This window comes from Poecilia mexicana, unplaced genomic scaffold, assembly GCF_051168715.1.
Source record: "Poecilia mexicana isolate PSO_F unplaced genomic scaffold, ASM5116871v1 scaffold_12, whole genome shotgun sequence".
NCBI classification, from domain to species: Eukaryota; Metazoa; Chordata; class Actinopteri; order Cyprinodontiformes; family Poeciliidae; genus Poecilia; species Poecilia mexicana.
The window spans coordinates 27,253,515-27,273,742 of NW_028263381.1; the positions used below are offsets into that span (position 1 = coordinate 27,253,515).

Sequence of the window (20,228 nt, forward strand, 5' to 3'; positions counted from 1 at the left end):
GAAACCGCAGAGATCCGGGTTCCGCTCATAGCGGCCGTCTGTCCCCATGACGTCACAGAGAAACCATCTATTCATGTTTTAAATGTTTCTTCCAATCGGAACCAATCGGAACCAGTCCATCCCACTAGGAACCAAAACCCGGATCTTCTCCGGGAACCAGAACCAGCCTCAACAAGGACCTTCAACAGAAACTAAAAGAAAATTTAAAAAACGTAATATTTATTATGTCAGTCAGATATAGATCCATGACACTCAGAGTGAAACATTCCAGCCTTTATTCTGATGGTTCTGATGGTTCTGTTGGGTCAGAGAACGAAAACATTCAGTGTCTCAGTTTTAAGCAGAACCTTCTGGTTCGATCCAAACAAGCAGTTTCATCATGATCAGCCAAACCAATAAATACTGAAATAAATAAAAGAAACCATCTGAGGGGTCCGGTCCGGTCTGTTCGGATCCGGTCCGGCTCGGTCCGGTCCGGTAGGGAATCAGTTCGGTGAGTTGAGGAGTGTTTCTATGATCAGGAAAGTTTCTGAGTTTTCCATGGAGCTTGAACGCCTCACGCTGGGATCATGTGATGCTGGTTGCCATGGTGACGGAGTCCTGGTGTCCGCTGAGGTTTTTCCCATCAGAACCTGGAGGTTCTGCTGAACTGGACCCAACTCTCTGGTTCTGATCTGGGTCAGGTTCTGGAGGGAAACCGTCCTGGTCAGATGGTACCAGGCGGTTCTGGCTCTGATCCAGAATATCAGACCCAGAGGAGCTGAGACGGCCCACCAGAACCAGAACCGCCTCCTCCTAGCGGTCCAGAACCAGATGGACCCGGATCATCATCATCAGACATGATGAAGATCAGCGGGTCGGACCTGGAGCCGGGTCATCGGGCCGGTCCGGGTCACTGCGTTCAGAGATCAGAACCGGTTCTGGGCCGGAGGACGAGGGATCCGGTGCGGATACGGCACTTGGTTCCGGTCGGGTCCGGTTCACCTGGACTGGACCCCCAGCGACCTCTTGAGGTGTTCGTAGACGACGTAGCTGATGCTGACGGACGGGACGACCTTCATGAAGTTGGGGGCGAGGCCCCGATAGAGGCCGAGCGGGCCCTCCGTACGGACGATGAGCCGGAACAGGGCCGACATGGACAGCTGGGGGCCGGCCTGCAGCGAGGCTGGGAGACAGAGGGACAGCGAACGCATCACAGAGGGACAGCGAACGCATCACAGACAGGCTGGGAGACAGAGGGACAGCGAACGCATCACAGAGAGGCTGGGAGACAGAGGGACAGCGAACACATCACAGAGAGGCTGGGGAGACAGAGGGACAGCGAACGCATCACAGACAGGCTGGGAGACAGAGGGACAGCGAACGCATCACAGAGGGACAGCGAACACATCACAGAGGGACAGCGAACGCATCACAGACAGGCTGGGAGACAGAGGGACAGCGAACGCATCACAGAGAGGCTGGGAGACAGAGGGACAGCGAACGCATCACAGACAGGCTGGGAGACAGAGGGACAGCGAACGCATCACAGACAGGCTGGGAGACAGAGGGACAGCGAACGCATCACAGACAGGCTGGGAGACAGAGGGACAGCGAACACATCACAGAGAGGCTGGGGAGACAGAGGGACAGCGAACGCATCACAGACAGGCTGGGAGACAGAGGGACAGCGAACGCATCACAGACAGGCTGGGAGACAGAGGGACAGCGAACACATCACAGAGAGGCTGGGGAGACAGAGGGACAGCGAACGCATCACAGACAGGCTGGGAGACAGAGGGACAGCGAACGCATCACAGACAGGCTGGGGAGACAGAGGGACAGCGAACGCATCACAGAGAGGCTGGGGAGACAGAGGGACAGCGAACGCATCACAGACAGGCTGGGGAGACAGAGGGACAGCGAACGCATCACAGAGAGGCTGGGAGACAGAGGGACAGCGAACGCATCACAGAGAGGCTGGGAGACAGAGGGACAGCGAACGCATCACAGAGAGGCTGGGAGACAGAGGGACAGCGAACACATCACAGAGGGACAGCGAACGCATCACAGAGGGACAGCGAACGCATCACAGACAGGCTGGGGAGACAGAGGGACAGCGAACGCATCACAGAGAGGCTGGGAGACAGAGGGACAGCGAACGCATCACAGAGGGACAGCGAACGCATCACAGAGGGACAGCGAACGCATCACAGAGAGGCTGGGAGACAGAGGGACAGCGAACGCATCACAGACAGGCTGGGGAGACAGAGGGACAGCGAACGCATCACAGACAGGCTGGGAGACAGAAGGACAGCGAACGCATCACAGAGGGACAGCGAACGCATCACAGAGGGACAGCGAACGCATCACAGACAGGCTGGGGAGACAGAGGGACAGCGAACGCATCACAGACAGGCTGGGGAGACAGAGGGACAGCGAACGCATCACAGACAGGCTGGGGAGACAGAGGGACAGCGAACGCATCACAGAGGGACAGCGAACGCATCACAGACAGGCTGGGAGACAGAGGGACAGCGAACGCATCACAGACAGGCTGGGAGACAGAGGGACAGCGAACGCATCACAGAGAGGCTGGGAGACAGAGGGACAGCGAACACATCACAGAGAGGCTGGGGAGACAGAGGGACAGCGAACGCATCACAGAGGGACAGCGAACGCATCACAGACAGGCTGGGAGACAGAGGGACAGCGAACGCATCACAGACAGGCTGGGAGACAGAGGGACAGCGAACGCATCACAGAGAGGCTGGGGAGACAGAGGGACAGCGAACGCATCACAGAGAGGCTGGGGAGACAGAGGGACAGCGAACGCATCACAGAGAGGCTGGGGAGACAGAGGGACAGCGAACACATCACAGAGAGGCTGGGAGACAGAGGGACAGCGAACACATCACAGAGGGACAGCGAACGCATCACAGAGGGACAGCGAACGCATCACAGAGGGACAGCGAACACATCACAGAGGGACAGCGAACGCATCACAGAGGGACAGCGAACGCATCACAGACAGGCTGGGGAGACAGAGGGACAGCGAACGCATCACAGAGAGGCTGGGAGACAGAGGGACAGCGAACGCATCACAGACAGGCTGGGAGACAGAGGGACAGCGAACGCATCACAGAGGGACAGCGAACGCATCACAGAGGGACAGCGAACGCATCACAGACAGGCTGGGAGACAGAGGGACAGCGAACGCATCACAGAGGGACAGCGAACGCATCACAGAGGGACAGCGAACGCATCACAGACAGGCTGGGAGACAGAGGGACAGCGAACGCATCACAGAGGGACAGCGAACGCATCACAGAGGGACAGCGAACGCATCACAGACAGGCTGGGAGACAGAGGGACAGCGAACGCATCACAGAGGGACAGCGAACGCATCACAGAGAGGCTGGGGAGACAGAGGGACAGCGAACGCATCACAGAGGGACAGCGAACGCATCACAGACAGGCTGGGAGACAGAGGGACAGCGAACGCATCACAGAGAGGCTGGGAGACAGAGGGACAGCGAACGCATCACAGAGAGGCTGGGAGACAGAGGGACAGCGAACGCATCACAGAGAGGCTGGGAGACAGAGGGACAGCGAACGCATCACAGACAGGCTGGGAGACAGAGGGACAGCGAACGCATCACAGACAGGCTGGGGAGACAGAGGGACAGCGAACGCATCACAGAGAGGCTGGGAGACAGAGGGACAGCGAACGCATCACAGAGAGGCTGGGAGACAGAGGGACAGCGAACGCATCACAGACAGGCTGGGAGACAGAGGGACAGCGAACGCATCACAGAGAGGCTGGGAGACAGAGGGACAGCGAACGCATCACAGAGAGGCTGGGAGACAGAGGGACAGCGAACGCATCACAGAGAGGCTGGGGAGACAGAGGGACAGCGAACGCATCACAGACAGGCTGGGAGACAGAGGGACAGCGAACGCATCACAGAGAGGCTGGGAGACAGAGGGACAGCGAACGCATCACAGACAGGCTGGGAGACAGAGGGACAGCGAACGCATCACAGACAGGCTGTTTCCTGTTTTTTCATTTAGTTCTAATTTGTTCAGTCAGAACCAGAGATATGAAGTGAACCGGGTCGGTGAACCGGGTCGGCTCAGCAGAGGAAATTTCTCGTTTCTGGGATTATAATCAAACATTTTACAGAACACCACATTGGACCCAACCAGTCCAGAACCAGAACATCTTTCCTTTATAGATTATTTTCTACTCATTTAAATTAAAATATTTTGTTTAGTTTCTGTCAGTCAGGAGTTAAAGCTACAGATCTGCCTCTGGCCCGGGTCCAGTTCTGGTTCTGATCCGGTTGGTCCTCAGTGCTGCTTGTTGGGTCTAAGGTGGGTAAAGCCAGAAATCTCTTGACCTCTAAATGACCTTGAGCCCCGAGTTGACGACAAACCAGAGTCACTTCCTGTGTGACTGTCGGTTCTGATGGTCCGATCAGGACCAGTTCGGTTCTTACAGGAGCAGCAGCCCAGAAAACAGGATGGAGTTCTAAATGACATGAGCGGTTCTGATCAGTCGGACCTTGCGCCTGCATCCGGGTCCGGACCAGCGCCAGCGGGTAACTGGCCAGCTGCCCACAGGTGCTGGAGGTGGTGCCACAGGCCAGCAGCACAAAGACTCCCGGGTCGGCGCTGTCCGTGGCGAAGCGCTGCAGCCAGGAGTTCTTCAGGGTCTGAGGAGAAGAAACGGGTCAGACAGCAGAACCGGCGCGGCGTCCCGACCCGCGGTGCCGGTCCACTCACCTCGTAGACGGCCAGGTCGATGCCGGCGTACGGGATGATGCCCAGCATGTTGGGGACGTAGCCCTTGTAGAACGCCGCCACGCCTTCCCTCTGCAGGATGTGTTTGGCGCAGTCCAGGATCCCAGAGTACTGACCCGTCTTCCTCAGGGCCAACCGGGTCTTCAGAACCTGAGGGACAGGAAGCATCCGGGCATTTCACACTGCAGGGGAAACGCAGCTTGGAGAATTGTGGGAACGTCACACCGGACCTCCACCATCCTGGGTTGTGGAGGGCAGCAGCTGCAGGCCTCAACCCTCAGCACACACATCCTGCTTTCCTGGAACTTTCCTGGAGCTAGCCGAGGTTTACCAGGGCTTTTCCAGGAGCCTGCAAAGCGTTATGGTGGAACTTTCCAGGAACTTAATAGGTACAGTTCCAGAACTTTTTTGGAACTTACCGCTTTCTTTCCCTTAAAGTTCCAGAATGTTTCTGGTAAGTTCTGGGAAGATTTCTGGCAAGTTTAACAAATTTTAATGCAAATTTTTATGAATTAGCATATAAGATGCTTCCTCTAACTGTCCATCATCCTGATTGGATGCCTGCCTCGGAGCAGCCTGGCCGCTTATATAGAAGGTTTCTAATCTCTCCTGGGTTTGGTGTAAATTCTCATTCAGTGAGGAACTGGATGCTGGTTTTAGAGGAGTTGAGTGTTGGCACCGGGAGGACGCCCCTCACCTCCATGGGGTAGATGCTGCTCTGGGCGATCGCCCCAGCCAGAGATCCCGACACGAACCTCTCCGTCATTCCCAGCGTCTCCTGGTTGCTCCCGATGAGCCGTTTAATCTGAGAGACAGCAGATCAGATTCACTCAGCAGGAAGGACCTGGAGCGGCTCCGTGACATTCTGACCCGGTTCTGACCCGGGTCTCACCTGCTCATAGGCCATGAACTTGATGGCGGACTCTGGACCGATTTTGATCACGTTGATGCCGTTTCCTCTCCAGAGCGAGCGCACGCCGCCCTCGCGGATCATCTGCAGGAAGCCGCTGCCGATGCGCATGCTGTTGGTTTTGGAGGCGTGGACCTGAGGGGGCGGAGCTTCGCTGCATCTTATTCATAATCAGTAACTTTGATCAATACAGTTACAAAAATGCTACTTGTATCCAATATGACTTTAAATGAACCCGACTTCCACATTTAATGCCTTGGCATTGGGCCTCCGTCTCTTTAAAACCTGCTGCTCTTTCTGAAGCTCCGCCTCCAGGAAGTCATCCCAACATGGCTCCTGTATTAACCCTTTAACTGCTGAGCTCAGCAGTTCCACCAGCTGTTTGCTAACTCCTGCTGGCTAGTCTGAAGGAGCTGAATGGGGGAGGAGCTGTGTCTCGAAGGCGGGGCTAGGTCCACCCAGACGTTTTGCACAGGTGACTTGTTGCCATGGAGATTGAAGGATTTATCAAACATGAACAAACTCCAGGTTTGTTTCTGATGAGGGATAAAACACGATGGATTTTACGATACTGGCCCTTTAACAGTTTAATGGGTTTCATTCTGGCTGAACCGGCCCTTTAAGAACATTCATGACCTTGAATCAAAGTGAGTTTGACCCCTGTGGTTTAGGGTGTGACGGTGTTTTACCTGCATCAGAACCTTCAGCCGGTCCAGCGGCGCCGTGCAGGTCCGGGACACAGCGCCGGCGCCTCCTCCGGCCACCAGGTGGCGCCACCACATGCCAGTCTTCTTCTCCTCCGCGGTGAACTCATCGGGGACGATGATGCTCTCGCCGACATCCAGGATCTGTGGAAGGAGGGCGCGGCGTCAGGACTGCCGGTAACCTGGCAACAGCCAACAGCGGCGCGGCGTTACCGTGGCGTTACCGTGGAGTGCTTCCAGTGCAGGATGATCTCGGGGATGTTGTCGGCCGGGTGCAGCAGGTGGTAGTCCCGCCACTCGTCCCAGTCGATGGTCATGGTGCCGTTTTTATCCATGCTGCAGGAGGAAGGACACGTCAGTACAGAACCGGGTCAGGGAGGTTCTGACATGCACGGCCGGATCGGACCAGAGCGCCATGCTGGAACTGAAACAGAAGCTGCAGGACGGCAACGAGCAAAACAAAACAAGAAGCAGCTGGAGGTCAGCCAGAGGTCAGCCAGAGGTCAGCTGGAAGTGATACTTACTGCAGGACCGGGGTCCAGATGAACCCCGCCCTTATTCTGGGACAGACCGGAGACACACAGAACCACAGACCGGTTAGACAGAACCACAGACAGAACCACAGAACCACAGACAGAACCACAGGGCTGTGGTTGGACCGATGCTTATGACTCCATAAACTTCATCGTTTTGCTGATGACACCATAAAACCACCAGATCATCATAACGGTGGAAATGACCTGGAACCTGCTTTAGACATGATATAATATCTGGACATTTTAAAAACTTTAAGTTCTTTTTATCCACATAATAAAACCAGGAGTTCACATGTCGACAGTTAAAACCATAGAAATAACTTTACATAATTCTCTTCTTAATTCAGACAAGAATAATAATAATAGTAGTCAATGATTCATGTAACAAAATTTAATGAAGCTAAACTTTAAAACATTTTAATTTAATACTTTCTTAAATATAAAAATAATTAAATGTGGAAATAATTAAAAATTCAGACATAATTTAGTTGAATTATTTCATATAATTTATCGGTTCCTCTAAGTTGGTGGGCGGGGCCAGTGCTGCTATCGGCAACCTGATTGGTTGGTCTGCAGTGAGGTGAACCAATCAGATGTCTGGGTTCATTCAAAGCTGCCATGATGGAAATAATTAATGTGAAAATAAAACAAATTCAAGTTTAAATTCATGTTTTACATTTATTTATTGAAGGTGTCATTTTGCCTGGACCACCTGGACCAACTGGACCACCTGGACCATCTGGACCACCTGGACCATCTGGACCATCTGGACCACCTGGACCATCTGGACCATCTGGACCACCTGGACCGACTGGACCACCTGGACCACCTGGACCACCTGGACCAACTGGACCACCTGGACCATCTGGACCACCTGGACCATCTGGACCACCTGGACCACCTGGACCACCTGGACCACCTGGACCATCTGGACCGACTGGACCATCTGGACCACCTGGACCACCTGGACAAACTGGACCATCTGGACCATCTGGACCAACTGGACCATCTGGACCACCTGGACCATCTGGACCATCTGGACCGACTGGACCATCTGGACCAACTGGACCGACTGGACCACCTGGACCATCTGGACCATCTGGACCGACTGGACCATCTGGACCGACTGGACCGACTGGACCATCTGGACCATCTGGACCAACTGGACCACCTGGACCACCTGGACCATCTGGACCATCTGGACCATCTGGACCATCTGGACCAACTGGACCACCTGGACCATCTGGACCATCTGGACCATCTGGACCGACTGGACCATCTGGACCGACTGGACCGACTGGACCATCTGGACCTACTGGACCACCTGGACCACCTGGACCATCTGGACCGACTGGACCACCTGGACCACCTGGACCACCTGGACCAACTGGACCACCTGGACCATCTGGACCACCTGGACCATCTGGACCACCTGGACCACCTGGACCACCTGGACCACCTGGACCATCTGGACCGACTGGACCATCTGGACCACCTGGACCACCTGGACAAACTGGACCATCTGGACCATCTGGACCAACTGGACCATCTGGACCACCTGGACCATCTGGACCATCTGGACCGACTGGACCATCTGGACCAACTGGACCGACTGGACCACCTGGACCATCTGGACCATCTGGACCGACTGGACCACCTGGACCGACTGGACCGACTGGACCATCTGGACCATCTGGACCAACTGGACCACCTGGACCACCTGGACCAACTGGACCACCTGGACCACCTGGACCACCTGGACCATCTGGACCATCTGGACCAACTGGACCACCTGGACCACCTGGACCAACTGGACCATCTGGACCGACTGGACCGACTGGACCATCTGGACCATCTGGACCAACTGGACCACCTGGACCACCTGGACCATCTGGACCATCTGGACCATCTGGACCATCTGGACCAACTGGACCACCTGGACCATCTGGACCATCTGGACCATCTGGACCGACTGGACCATCTGGACCGACTGGACCGACTGGACCATCTGGACCTACTGGACCACCTGGACCACCTGGACCATCTGGACCGACTGGACCACCTGGACCACCTGGACCACCTGGACCACCTGGACCATCTGGACCATCTGGACCATCTGAACCATCTGGACCATCTGAACCATCTGGACCATCTGGACCATCTGGACCATCTGGACCATCTGAACCATCTGGACCATCTGGACCATCTGGACCGACTGGACCATCTGGACCGACTGGACCATCTGAACCATCTGGACCATCTGGACCGACTGGACCATCTGGACCATCTGAACCATCTGGACCATCTGGACCATCTGGACCGACTGGACCACCTGGACCATCTGGACCATCTGGACCATCTGGACCATCTGGACCATCTGAACCATCTGGACCACCTGGACCATCTGGACCATCTGGACCATCTGGACCGACTGGACCATCTGGACCGACTGGACCATCTGGACCATCTGGACCATCTGGACCGACTGGACCATCTGGACCATCTGGACCATCTGGACCATCTGGACCATCTGAACCACCTGGACCACCTGGACCATCTGGACCGACTGAGAACGGCACAAACTCACATGGATGGATCTGAGAATAAAACCACCTGGTGGCAGCGAGATTATCTGAGATTATCTGAGATTATCTGAGATTACGTGCTGCAGCCCAGAACCCTCCATCTTTGGCCCAAACACAGCAGAACCCGTATCGACCCAATTGGACCCGGTTCTTCTCACCTCCTCAGGATCTCCTCGGCCTGCTCCTCCGTCAGGTGGATCCCCAGATCCCGCAGCGACTGCATGATCTCCTGCGAGTCGATCCGGCCTGAAACACACAGAGAGGTCAAAGGTTCCGACCCTTGACCCGGTTCCGGTCCTGTCGACCCGTCTCACCGTCGTTCTTCCTGTCCAGACTCTTGAAGACGAGCCGCAGCTTCTTCTCATGATCCCGGAGGTACTGAACGAACTCCTGGAAGTCCAGCTGGCCGTCCAGGTCCTTATCGCCCGCCGTCACCATGCGCTGCACAGAGAGGGGCCAAACATGAGGGCCGAGGGCCAGGGAGGGCCGGGGGCCAAACATGAGGGCCGAGGGCCAGGGAGGGCCGGGGGCGAAACTTTTGGGCCGAGGGCCAAACATGAGGGCCGGGGGCCAGGGAGGGCCAGGGGCGAAACATGAGGGCCAGGGGCCATCGCCTCATGCTTCCTCAGTCATCTGGATTCATTAGAGAGAAAACTTTTCATCAGGTGAACGGAGTCGGACTGAGCTCTAACCAGAACCAGAACCAGAACCAGACATAAAAGAAACTTTAACATTCAACATTAATGTTCATCCAGCAGCCCTCAACGCTGATCCAGTTAGACCCACTGAATCAGAACCGCTTCAATTTTTCCAGAACTGCCCATCAAAACCGGGTCACACTGAACCAGAACCTATGATCCTGATGGAGCTGCAGTTTCCCAGCTGGTTCTGACCCACTGGACCAGCTGATGGGTCAGCATGTATCTCTGATGATACATGCTGCCCTAATTTCTTCCTGTTTTCCTTCCACCAGATTTTCTGCTCAGAGCCTGAACTCAGAATAGAAACCGGACCGGACCGCACCATGCTGTACCTGCTGCAGGTCCGGAGGTGCCACCGTCAGGATCAACCTGACGGCGTCCTGGCCGGAGGGGGCGGGGCTTCTCTGGAGGACCACCTGCAGCGTCCTGCAGACCGGGCCGGATCAGAACCGGCTGGGTCGGAACCGGCCGCCTCGGCCCGGCTCAGCAGATCCAGGAACTCCTGCAGCATCCTGGAGCGGGCCGGGTCAGATCAGAACCGCATCACTTCCTGCTGCAGGATGAGAGACGCAGCGTCCCGAGGTGCGTTCAGGAGCATCTGGTGCTGTGGGACGGCCTGCTGCAGCGTCATCCTCCAGAGCGCTGCAGCATCACTGCAGCCCAGCCGGCCAATCACAGCCGCACACACTGCTCAACCGTGCCGGCAGCCAATCACAGCCCGGCTCTCAGCATGGAGCTGAGTCAGAGGGAGGGGGGGCTGCAGGGTTTCCCCTTCGTCATCCTCCTCTTCCTCCTCCTGCTGCAGCGGCTCGGACTCAGACCAACAGAACCGTTAGCATCCAGAACCAGAACCAGAACCTCACATCGGGACGGCTGCAGCCAATCAGCTGCCACTTTTACATAGTTTGATTAAAACCACCGTTAGACCGTCTGAATAAAACTTAACTCAGGCCAGAGACGTAAATATAAACTGTTTTTACACTTTGGTTGAGTTTTGCCAGGATTCCTCCGTCGTATTTTACGGCGTCCTAAACGTATAAAACTGTGACGTTTCAGGTACGGCCGCCAGCTGTGGAGATTTGTGGCAGGTCTGGCTTTCCGTAGCACCGACTATTAGGTTTGATCAGCAGGAAGCCAACAACATGCTAACTTCCTGTCTGACAGGCGGCCATCTTCCCCACTGAGGAAAGGTTTCCCAGGAAGCCGCCTGGCCAGAACCAGACATTCCGGGCCGGACCGGACCAGAACCATGTGACCCGTCAGGTCCGATCGGCAGCTGGATCTGGGTTACTGGTTCCCCTCCATTCATCACTGCTGACCTCTGACCCCAGAGCCCAGAACCCGCCTCCTCTGCAAAATGTTCTGGAGTTTCAGAACCGGTTGGGTCGGGTCTTCAGTTCTTTAACTCGTTTAACCAGCAGGACTTTGGTCACATGACCTGGGGTCACTGAGGGGTCACCGGGGTCGAGCCAGGATCCAAACCCAGCAGCTGAGCTCCTACAGAACGTCCCAGTCAAAGTCCAGACCCAATAGAACTCCTGTGATTGGACCTTCAGATGATTCCCAGAACCTGAAGTTCTGGTGAATTACCAGGTCAACATGTAAACAAAGTAATCCCAGAGTTCTGATCCGTTAACCAGGTTCTGATCTGAACGTTTGGTTCAGAACCAGGACCCGGATACTCCGGTTCCAGTTCATCTGTCTGTCTGGATCAGTTCTGGGCCCAAACACCAGGGGAGGAGAACCTTCTGGGTCCCGTGGTTCTGGAAAAGGTTCTGCTGTAAAAACCCAACTCATGCTCCGAACCTGGGGGCGTGGCCCAGGAATCCCGTCTGTAGTTCGGGTGTTTGGCTTTGTTAAAGTTCGGAACTGAAGCTAAAAGAAAAGTTCTGGACCAGTTTGGATCAACAGAACCGAATCGAACCCAGATAAACAACCTGAATGCCGGAACCATGGCGGGCTGGTTCTCCAACACGACCCGCACGTCCGCAGTAATCTGAGCTGCGACCCGAACCCCGGACCCATCCCGAACCTCCCGGACCGGACTCCTACCCGCAGCTCGTGCTCGGTTCGGTGGACCCCCAGCTTCTTCAGGCCGATGCTCAGGTCGTTCACGCAGATCCCGCCGTCTCCGTTTACGTCCAGGATCTCGAACAGAACCTTCAGCCGGTGCTCCTGCTCCGGACCGCCGCACACGTCACACGCATAGTCCGGGATGTCCGAACCGGACCGGGAGTCCTGGGGGGGCTGCGGGCTGACCGGGGGCGGCCCGCAGCCTCCGCCCGGGTCCACGCTGGCGTGGGTCTCCGCGGACCGGCACTGGCAGAACAGTCCGGCGACCAGGCGGGTCCCCTGCGGCTGGATCATGAAGTTCCGACTGAACCGGGCCGAACCGAACCGGACTGATGGACGGACTAGCACCACGTCACATGTCCCTCCATCCGCTCCAGAACAATCCCAGCTCAGCTTCTACAGTATGAACCAGAACCGTTCTTCTGACCCGGATCAGCCTCTCACAATCCCCGAGCAGAACCTGTTCGGTTCTGGCCCGGTTCTCAGAACGGCACCTCCGTGGACCGAATCCGATAAAAGCGGTCCGTTAGTGTGATTATAGTCCGGGCTGTCAGCGACTCCAGCGGCCGCTAAAACCCGTTTCCCCGGTTTAAACAGAGCAGAATGTCCGCTGGGTCCGAAATAAGCCCAGAATCATCCGAACCTGGATCAGGTTCTGCAGGTTTTCAATTAAAATGGATTAATTTACCGCTACCTGAGTCCGCGGACTGCGCCAAACCGGCTTCTACTATACTCTCGCTGTTTACCGCGAGATTACTTCAGAAAAACACGGGGCACATTGATTGTGGGAATTCCAGCTACAGACTGGGATCTGGATCATTTGGCTTCGCTTAGCGGTTCTTCTAGCTAACAAACGGATCTATTTTTATTGTCTTTTAACCGAAACACCAAAATAAAAACGAAGCCAGTAGAAAACGCAGACTTCTGGTGGATTAGCTTAATAAATCAGATAACAGAAACACAATTAATTGTTTTAACACAGACAGCTTATTAGCTGTTGATGCTAACAATAGCTTGCCTGTAACAGAAAAAAAAATCAAACTGATTCTCAACTTGATTAAATTTTTTAGATCTATGAGACCAGAACTGGACGGGTTTTGAGAGGTGGTTCGTTTGGTTTCACTCTGGACTATAATCATAAAACAGAAATACAAACATTGAACCCCGTTTATATGACATTATCAGCAGCAGAAAGCGAAGGAAGACAAAGAGTTAGCACATTGAGCTGGATCGGTCCAGAGCGGCTGGACTTACCGGGAATAAAGGAAAACGGAACCGGTGTGAATGGATCTGAGGTCTGAATCATGTGGACTGAAGATTTCAGTGAAACTCGGTGACCTCTGACAGCGTGGTCCGCTAATGAAGATAAGGAATCACTCTGGGCGTTCAGATGAACGACTAGGAACGGTTCCTGAACTGTTCAGTCTGGCGATGAACGTTTTATTCCTCACGGATTTTCCTTTTATTTCCCGGATGTTCAGTAACTTTGTTTTATCTGCCTGGTTTATCATAAAGAATGACTTCATCAGGAAATATTCGGTTAATCTTTGTTTTATTGTTTTCATATAAAAACAGTCAATATAAAGGTCCAACAATTTACAAAAGAAGAGATGAAATGACCTTGGTCTGCCCACGAGGGAACCACGTGATGAAGATCCTGCTCCTCCTCCTCAGGAAACATGAGTCTGCATGCAGAACCTCTACTGGGTCAGAACCAGTTAAAGCAGAACCAGGAGCATCGGTTTGTTCTGGTTGGTGAGAAGCAGGAACTTCTGCTCCGGTCGGCACCAACCAGCAGCGGTTTCCACGGTAACCAGGTAGTGAAGCGTCTTCATGATGAACCTGAAGGTTCTGGTTCTGGAGGCCAGAACCTGCAGTTGCACGGTGGAGGCTGCATGGAGCAGAAACGGGTCAGAAGAAAAACTACATGAGGCGCTACATGGTGATCTGCAGAGGGAGGCCTGCAGTCGGTCCGGATGGTTCCGGGTGGGTCCGGATGGTTCTGGGTGGGTCCGGATGGTTCCGGGTGGGTCTGTGCTGGAGGCCTCCTACCAGGAGGGGGCGGTGTTGGCCAGACGTCTAATTCTCCTGCAAACAACCAGAGCAGATCACTTTCTGGATCTCTTCCTTGAAGATCCCTCCAGAAACAGCAGACAGTGAAACTGATGTGGAAGGACAAACATTTGTGGTTTTTAACGTTTTTATCAATAAAAACATAAAAACTTGGAATATAAAAACCGTCTACAGATTTTAATTGGTCAGAAACGTTCTGGTCACTGAATCTGGAGACAAACTGGAATCAGTAGGAGTGAAAACCTTAAAAGGTTAAAACCTTTGGCCCAGAGCGACGGGTCGATGGACCCATCCATCAACTGATGGATCAATCTATCGATCGATCCATCTATCATGAGACTGGTAGTTAGATTTAATAAAAAATTAAATTAAAAAACTTTATTAAATGAACCACTTCGTCCATCTAGGAGTTGACCTCTGACCCTCAGCACATCTAGGAGTTGACCTCTGACCCTCAGCACATCTAGCAGTTGACCTCTGACCCTCAGCACATCTAGGAGTTGACCTCTGACCCTCAGCACATCTAGGAGTTGACCTCTGACCTTGTGTTTCTGTCCTGGTCTCGGATCTTCTTCTCCATTTCTGCGTCTGTCAGAGTCTCCAGCAGGGGGCACCACTGGTCGGCGTCTCCTGTGTTCCTGATGGCGATCTCCACCGTGGGGAGCGGGTTCTCACTGGGAGAGGGGAAACGGGTCAGAACCGGGTCAGAACCGGAGCCGGCCCGGGCTCGGCGGCGCTCACCTGAAGGCGTAGGTGCGCTGGTGCCAGCTGAGCTGCCCCCGGATGCTGTAGGCGATGGTGGTGACGAACTCCCCACCCAGGCCCAGCTCGGAGCACAGCTTGAGGGCGAAGGCCTCCGGCGAGTTGTCGCGCTCCGACATGTCCCACTCAAACTGGTCCACCAGAGAAATGTTCCCCACGTGGATGTTCAGCTGCACACAGACAGGCACCGTCAGACCCGCCCTCCGCCCCGGTCCCGGCCCGGTTCCGCCCGCCCACCTTGATGATGACGCGCTGGTCGGCCTGCTCCTCCAGCAGCCCGTCGCTAGGATACGAGTCGATCTGCTGGCGGATGGCGGACGCCACGGCGGGGACGAAGGCCAGCGGGTTCAGGTCCAGGTCGTCGCACAGGATCTCTGCGAACATCTCCGGCGTCATCAGCTTCTCTGAGGACAGGCAACGTCAGGCCCGGGCCCGGTTCTGGTACAGGCACCGGGTCCGGCTCAGTTACCGTTCATGTTCCAGGTGAAGGCGTCTCTCAGCTTCTGTCCGTCGATCTCCATGTCCAACCGGATCGGAACCAGCGCCTCCGCCTGCGCCGCGTTCTCATGGATCACTGCCGGGTCGTGGTCATCGAAGCTGGAGACCAGAACCGACCAAGTTACAGAGAGAACCAACCAGAATCAACATGTCATCTTCTAATTTTCAAACGAGGGGGCGGGGTTTCCCCCAGAGGGGGAGGGGCTTCAAGGGGGGGGGGGGAGGTTTCCCAGGGGGGTGGGGTTTCCCACCAGAGGGGGAAGGTCCTCTTCTTGTCGCGGCCGATCCGGTTTCTGTTGATGGAGGTGGAGGAAGGAACGGCGTCCAGGTGATGGGAGCTGTTGGGTAAGGTGGGAACCCACTGGCTGCTGCGCTTCGCCTTCTGCTCCCTGAAACAGAGACAGGAAGTGGACCAATCTGCTTCCTGAAACAGAGACAGGAAGTGGACCAATCTGCTTCCTGAAACAGAGACAGGAAGTGGACCAATCTGCTTCCTGAATCAGACAGGAAGTGGACCAATCTGCTTCCTGAATCAGACAGGAAGTGGACCAATCTGCTTCCTGAATCAGAGACAAGAAGTGGACCAATCTGCTTCCTGAAACAGAGACAGGAAGTGGACCAATCTGCTTCCTGAAACAGAGACAGGAAGTGGACCAATCTGCTTCCTGAAACAGAGACAAGAAGTGGACCAATCTGCTTCCTGAAACAGAGACAGGAAGTGGACCAATCTGCTTCCTGAATCAGAGACAAGAAGTGGACCAATCTGCTTCCTGAAACAGAGACAGGAAGTGGACCAATCTGCTTCCTGAAACAGAGACAGGAAGTGGACCAATCTGCTTCCTGAAACAGAGACAGGAAGTGGACCAATCTGCTTCCTGAAACAGAGACAGGAAGTGGACCAATCTGCTTCCTGAAACAGAGACAGGAAGTGGACCAATCTGCTTCCTGAAACAGAGACAGGAAGTGGACCAATCTGCTTCCTGAAACAGAGACAGGAAGTGGACCAATCTGCTTCCTGAATCAGACAGGAAGTGGACCAATCTGCTTCCTGAAACAGAGACAGGAAGTGGACCAATCTGCTTCCTGAAACAGAGACAGGAAGTGGACCAATCTGCTTCCTGAAACAGAGACAGGAAGTGGACCAATCTGCTTCCTGAAACAGAGACAGGAAGTGGACCAATCTGCTTCCTGAAACAGAGACAGGAAGTGGACCAATCTGCTTCCTGAAACAGAGACAGGAAGTGGACCAATCTGCTTCCTGAAACAGAGACAGGAAGTGGACCAATCTGCTTCCTGAAACAGAGACAGGAAGTGGACCAATCTGCTTCCTGATCAGACAGGAAGTGGACCAATCTGCTTCCTGATCAGACAGGAAGTGGACCAATCTGCTTCCTGATCAGACAGGAAGTGGACCAATCTGCTTCCTGAATCAGACAGGAAGTGGACCAATCTGCTTCCTGATCAGACAGGAAGTGGACCAATCTGCTTCCTGATCAGACAGGAAGTGGACCAATCTACTTCCTGCCCAGAAAATGAGGAGATTCATCATGTTAGAGGAAAAACTGTCTGTCTCTGTTTCCTGTACCTTACGGTTCAAACCTCCGTCTCCAGCGTTTAGTTTTTATCCATGTTGTTGGCTCCTTTCAGACCTTCTCGGATCAGGTGGCTGGTTGCTTGTTAGTTTGTTTCATTATGTTTTAGTTTTTACCTGATCAATCATCAAACACCCTGAGTGGAACAGATACAAAGTCTGAAAGGATCATCGTAACAGCCTGAGGTCCCTGAGAGCGACCCGACCCGGTCCAGTCCAGTCCGACCCGGTCTGGTCCGGTCTGGTCTGACCCGGTCTGGTCCGGTCCAATCCGGTCTGACCCGACCCGGTTACCTGAGGTACGCTGGAGGCTCGGTGCTGATGGACACGGCCTTGTACTTCTCATCGTTCCCGTCGAAGATTTCCTCGCACTCTGAGGCCTTCAGCAGCGTCACGCTGGTGGCTGTAAGCAGGAGGAACACAGCAGGGGTCAAAGGTCGTCTAGCAGCGCTAACCAGCAGAGTTCAGGCTGATGAAGGGAGGAAACGGACTGTTCCTTCATTAAACCGTCTGTTCATGATAATCGGATGTTTCAGCAGAGAAACTGATTCTTCTTCATGCAGCAGATTAAAGTTTTTCTGATAGTCACAGAAGAAGAAAGTAAAACCAAACTGCAGCATGAAGCAGCTGAACTGCTGCAGCAGGACGCACCGTGTGATGAAGCCATGATCTTCTTCCTCTCCTCCACGGAGGCCAGCCGCCTCCATAGTGACGGGTAGCGCTTATAGAGGGAACCTCTGAACATCCGCAGGTAGTTCCCGACCTGGACAGACAGGAAGAGAACCCGATCAGAACCAGAACATCAAGTACAGAGAGGAAAACCGGAAATCTGCTGGGAACAAATAAATCCTTCAGAGGTTTCAGTCTTTATCAAACCGCCACAAAGTTTGACTTCATTAATAAGTTTCACAGAAACTTTCTTTCCTCACATCTGCTTAATTATCCAGTTAAATAATGAGCCTCCTGTTATCAACACTCTTCTACTCTTAACTTTAAAACGCATTTCTACAGCTTAAATCAGGGAGAAAACTCAGAAATCTGGCGACTCCTTCACTTTCAGACATAAAAACTGATATTTTATTTTCTTTAAATAGTGTTAAATTTATTCATTTTGTGTATTTAGTCTTTTTATTGTTAAAACCAGTTTCCAAACAGCAACTCAACCTTAAAAAATGAGCTTATATTTTAGTCTCTATAAAAACTGACAAATTGCGGTAAAAACAGCAGCAGTCTGAGAAATAAACGTCGTTATTAATATTCTCCAGCTGTTCGGTTCCAGATTATTAAGTTTAGAACTTAGTTTTAATTTAATGAGCCGTTTTTGGGCCTCAGAATGAATCAGGAACCACTAAGGTCTTTGTTTACAGCTGCGTTAGCATGCTAACGGCGGCTAGCATGCTAACGGCGGCTGGCTGCAGGATGGAGAGCCCAGACTGGTTTTACTGGGAAGCAACCCTCCAGCACCAGTGACCACACACGGGCATACCTCTGATCCCACCATGTAAAAGTCTCCATCTTCCTCCAGCTGGAACTTAACTGGTTTCTGGCCAAATGTTTTACTCAGAGCTAGCTGCATCTTTGCTACACCGGGGCTAACAAGCTAGATCTGCTTCTGACGCGTTCAAAATCTCCGGAAAAAGTGGGAGACCGCAGATTTCTTCGTTACAACGAATAACAGACCCAAGGATCGGGATTGACCATCTAAAAAAAATCTCATTATATAAATAAGAAAACTCTTCTTGTGTATTAACATGTGTGGTATAAATAGCTAAATACAGCTCGATAATTTATCAGAAAAAAAGCTCGTCAGTGAACATGAATGAAGCTTGATGAACATCTATTTATGCTGTAGCCAATGAATTCATTCAATTTTACATTTGTTTCAAAAATGTTCACACCGTGATACACACAGTATGAAGTATGAACACATTCCCTAACCTCCTCCTTTAATATATAATTTATACACCATTTTTCATTTAAAGAAAAATTATTTAATTTTTACAAGTTGTTTACAAGACGTTCTGCAGGTTGTGCTTCTTGACACCGTTGGGTAACTGGTTCTGATGCAGAGCAGAACCAGAACCTGAGAGGTCTGGAAGGTTGCTATGACAACAGTAGATCTTTAATGTGGTGCTAAACTGTTCAGTGATTTATAAGCTAACAGTATTTTATAGTTCTCTGAGCTACTGAGACCGTAGCTTTAAAACTGAGTGATGTAGAACCGGGTGATGTAGAACTGGGTGGTGTAGAACCAGGTGGTGTAGAACCAGGTGGTGTAGAACCAGGTGGTGTCTCTACCCTCCTGGTTCTAGTCAGATCCTGGATGAGTTTCTCTGGTCGGAGACTTTAGTCCTGAAATGTTCTGCAGCTGCTAGAAGGTCCACTGAGGAACCAGAGGGTCAGGTCAGAGGTCATCACTACTCCTAGGTTTCGGGCTGATCGCTGGTTTTAGTTGTAATAACTGAAGATTTGTGTTGAGTCTAGATCTATAACTCTAGATCTCTAACTTTAAATCTCTAACTTTAGATCTGTAACTTTAGATCTGGGGTGGTCACTCCAGCCCTGGAGGGTCTCCTGTAACTTTCAGATGTGTCTCTACTTCAACACACCTGAGTCAAATAACGAGGTCGTTAGCAGGACCTGATGCAGTGAGGAGGAGATTCAGCAGCTGGATCCAGGTGTGTTGGGCCAGGAGGAGATTCAGCAGCTGGATCCAGGTGTGTTGGACCAGGAGGAGATTCAGCAGCTGGATCCAGGTGTGTTGGGCCAGGAGGAGATTCAGCAGCTGGATCCAGGTGTGTTGGACCAGGAGGAGATTCAGCAGCTGGATCCAGGTGTGTTGGACCAGGAGGAGATTCAGCAGCTGGATCCAGGTGTGTTGGACCAGGAGGAGATTCAGCTGCTGGATCCAGGTGTGTTGGACCAGGAGGAGATTCAGCTGCTGGATCCAGGTGTGTTGGACCAGGAGGAGATTCAGCAGCTGGATCCAGGTGTGTTGGACCAGGAGGAG

General features: G+C 53.1%; 2 protein-coding genes across 2 annotated transcripts; both read right to left on the reverse strand.

The window, feature by feature from the left end:
- Positions 1–197: 197 nt before the first annotated feature.
- Positions 198–13,099, reverse strand: slc25a25b (solute carrier family 25 member 25b). Its single transcript, XM_015002364.2, has 10 exons — positions 12,274–13,099; positions 9,835–9,961; positions 9,679–9,766; positions 6,624–6,735; positions 6,385–6,543; positions 5,678–5,830; positions 5,483–5,590; positions 4,768–4,935; positions 4,547–4,697; positions 198–1,165 (listed from the first exon to the last, which is right to left on the reverse strand). The coding sequence occupies exons 1-10, from the start codon at positions 12,586–12,588 to the stop codon at positions 981–983; spliced, it is 1,566 nt and encodes a 521-aa protein (XP_014857850.1). The 5' UTR covers positions 12,589–13,099; the 3' UTR covers positions 198–980.
- Positions 13,100–13,829: 730 nt separating this feature from the next.
- LOC106927063 (SWI/SNF-related matrix-associated actin-dependent regulator of chromatin subfamily B member 1-like) lies at positions 13,830–18,857 on the reverse strand. Its single transcript, XM_015002367.2, has 9 exons — positions 18,705–18,857; positions 17,870–17,981; positions 17,513–17,621; positions 15,879–16,016; positions 15,599–15,726; positions 15,367–15,533; positions 15,109–15,299; positions 14,910–15,041; positions 13,830–14,382 (listed from the first exon to the last, which is right to left on the reverse strand). The coding sequence occupies exons 1-9, from the start codon at positions 18,792–18,794 to the stop codon at positions 14,343–14,345; spliced, it is 1,107 nt and encodes a 368-aa protein (XP_014857853.1). The 5' UTR covers positions 18,795–18,857; the 3' UTR covers positions 13,830–14,342.
- Between the last annotated feature and the right edge of the window lie 1,371 nt (positions 18,858–20,228).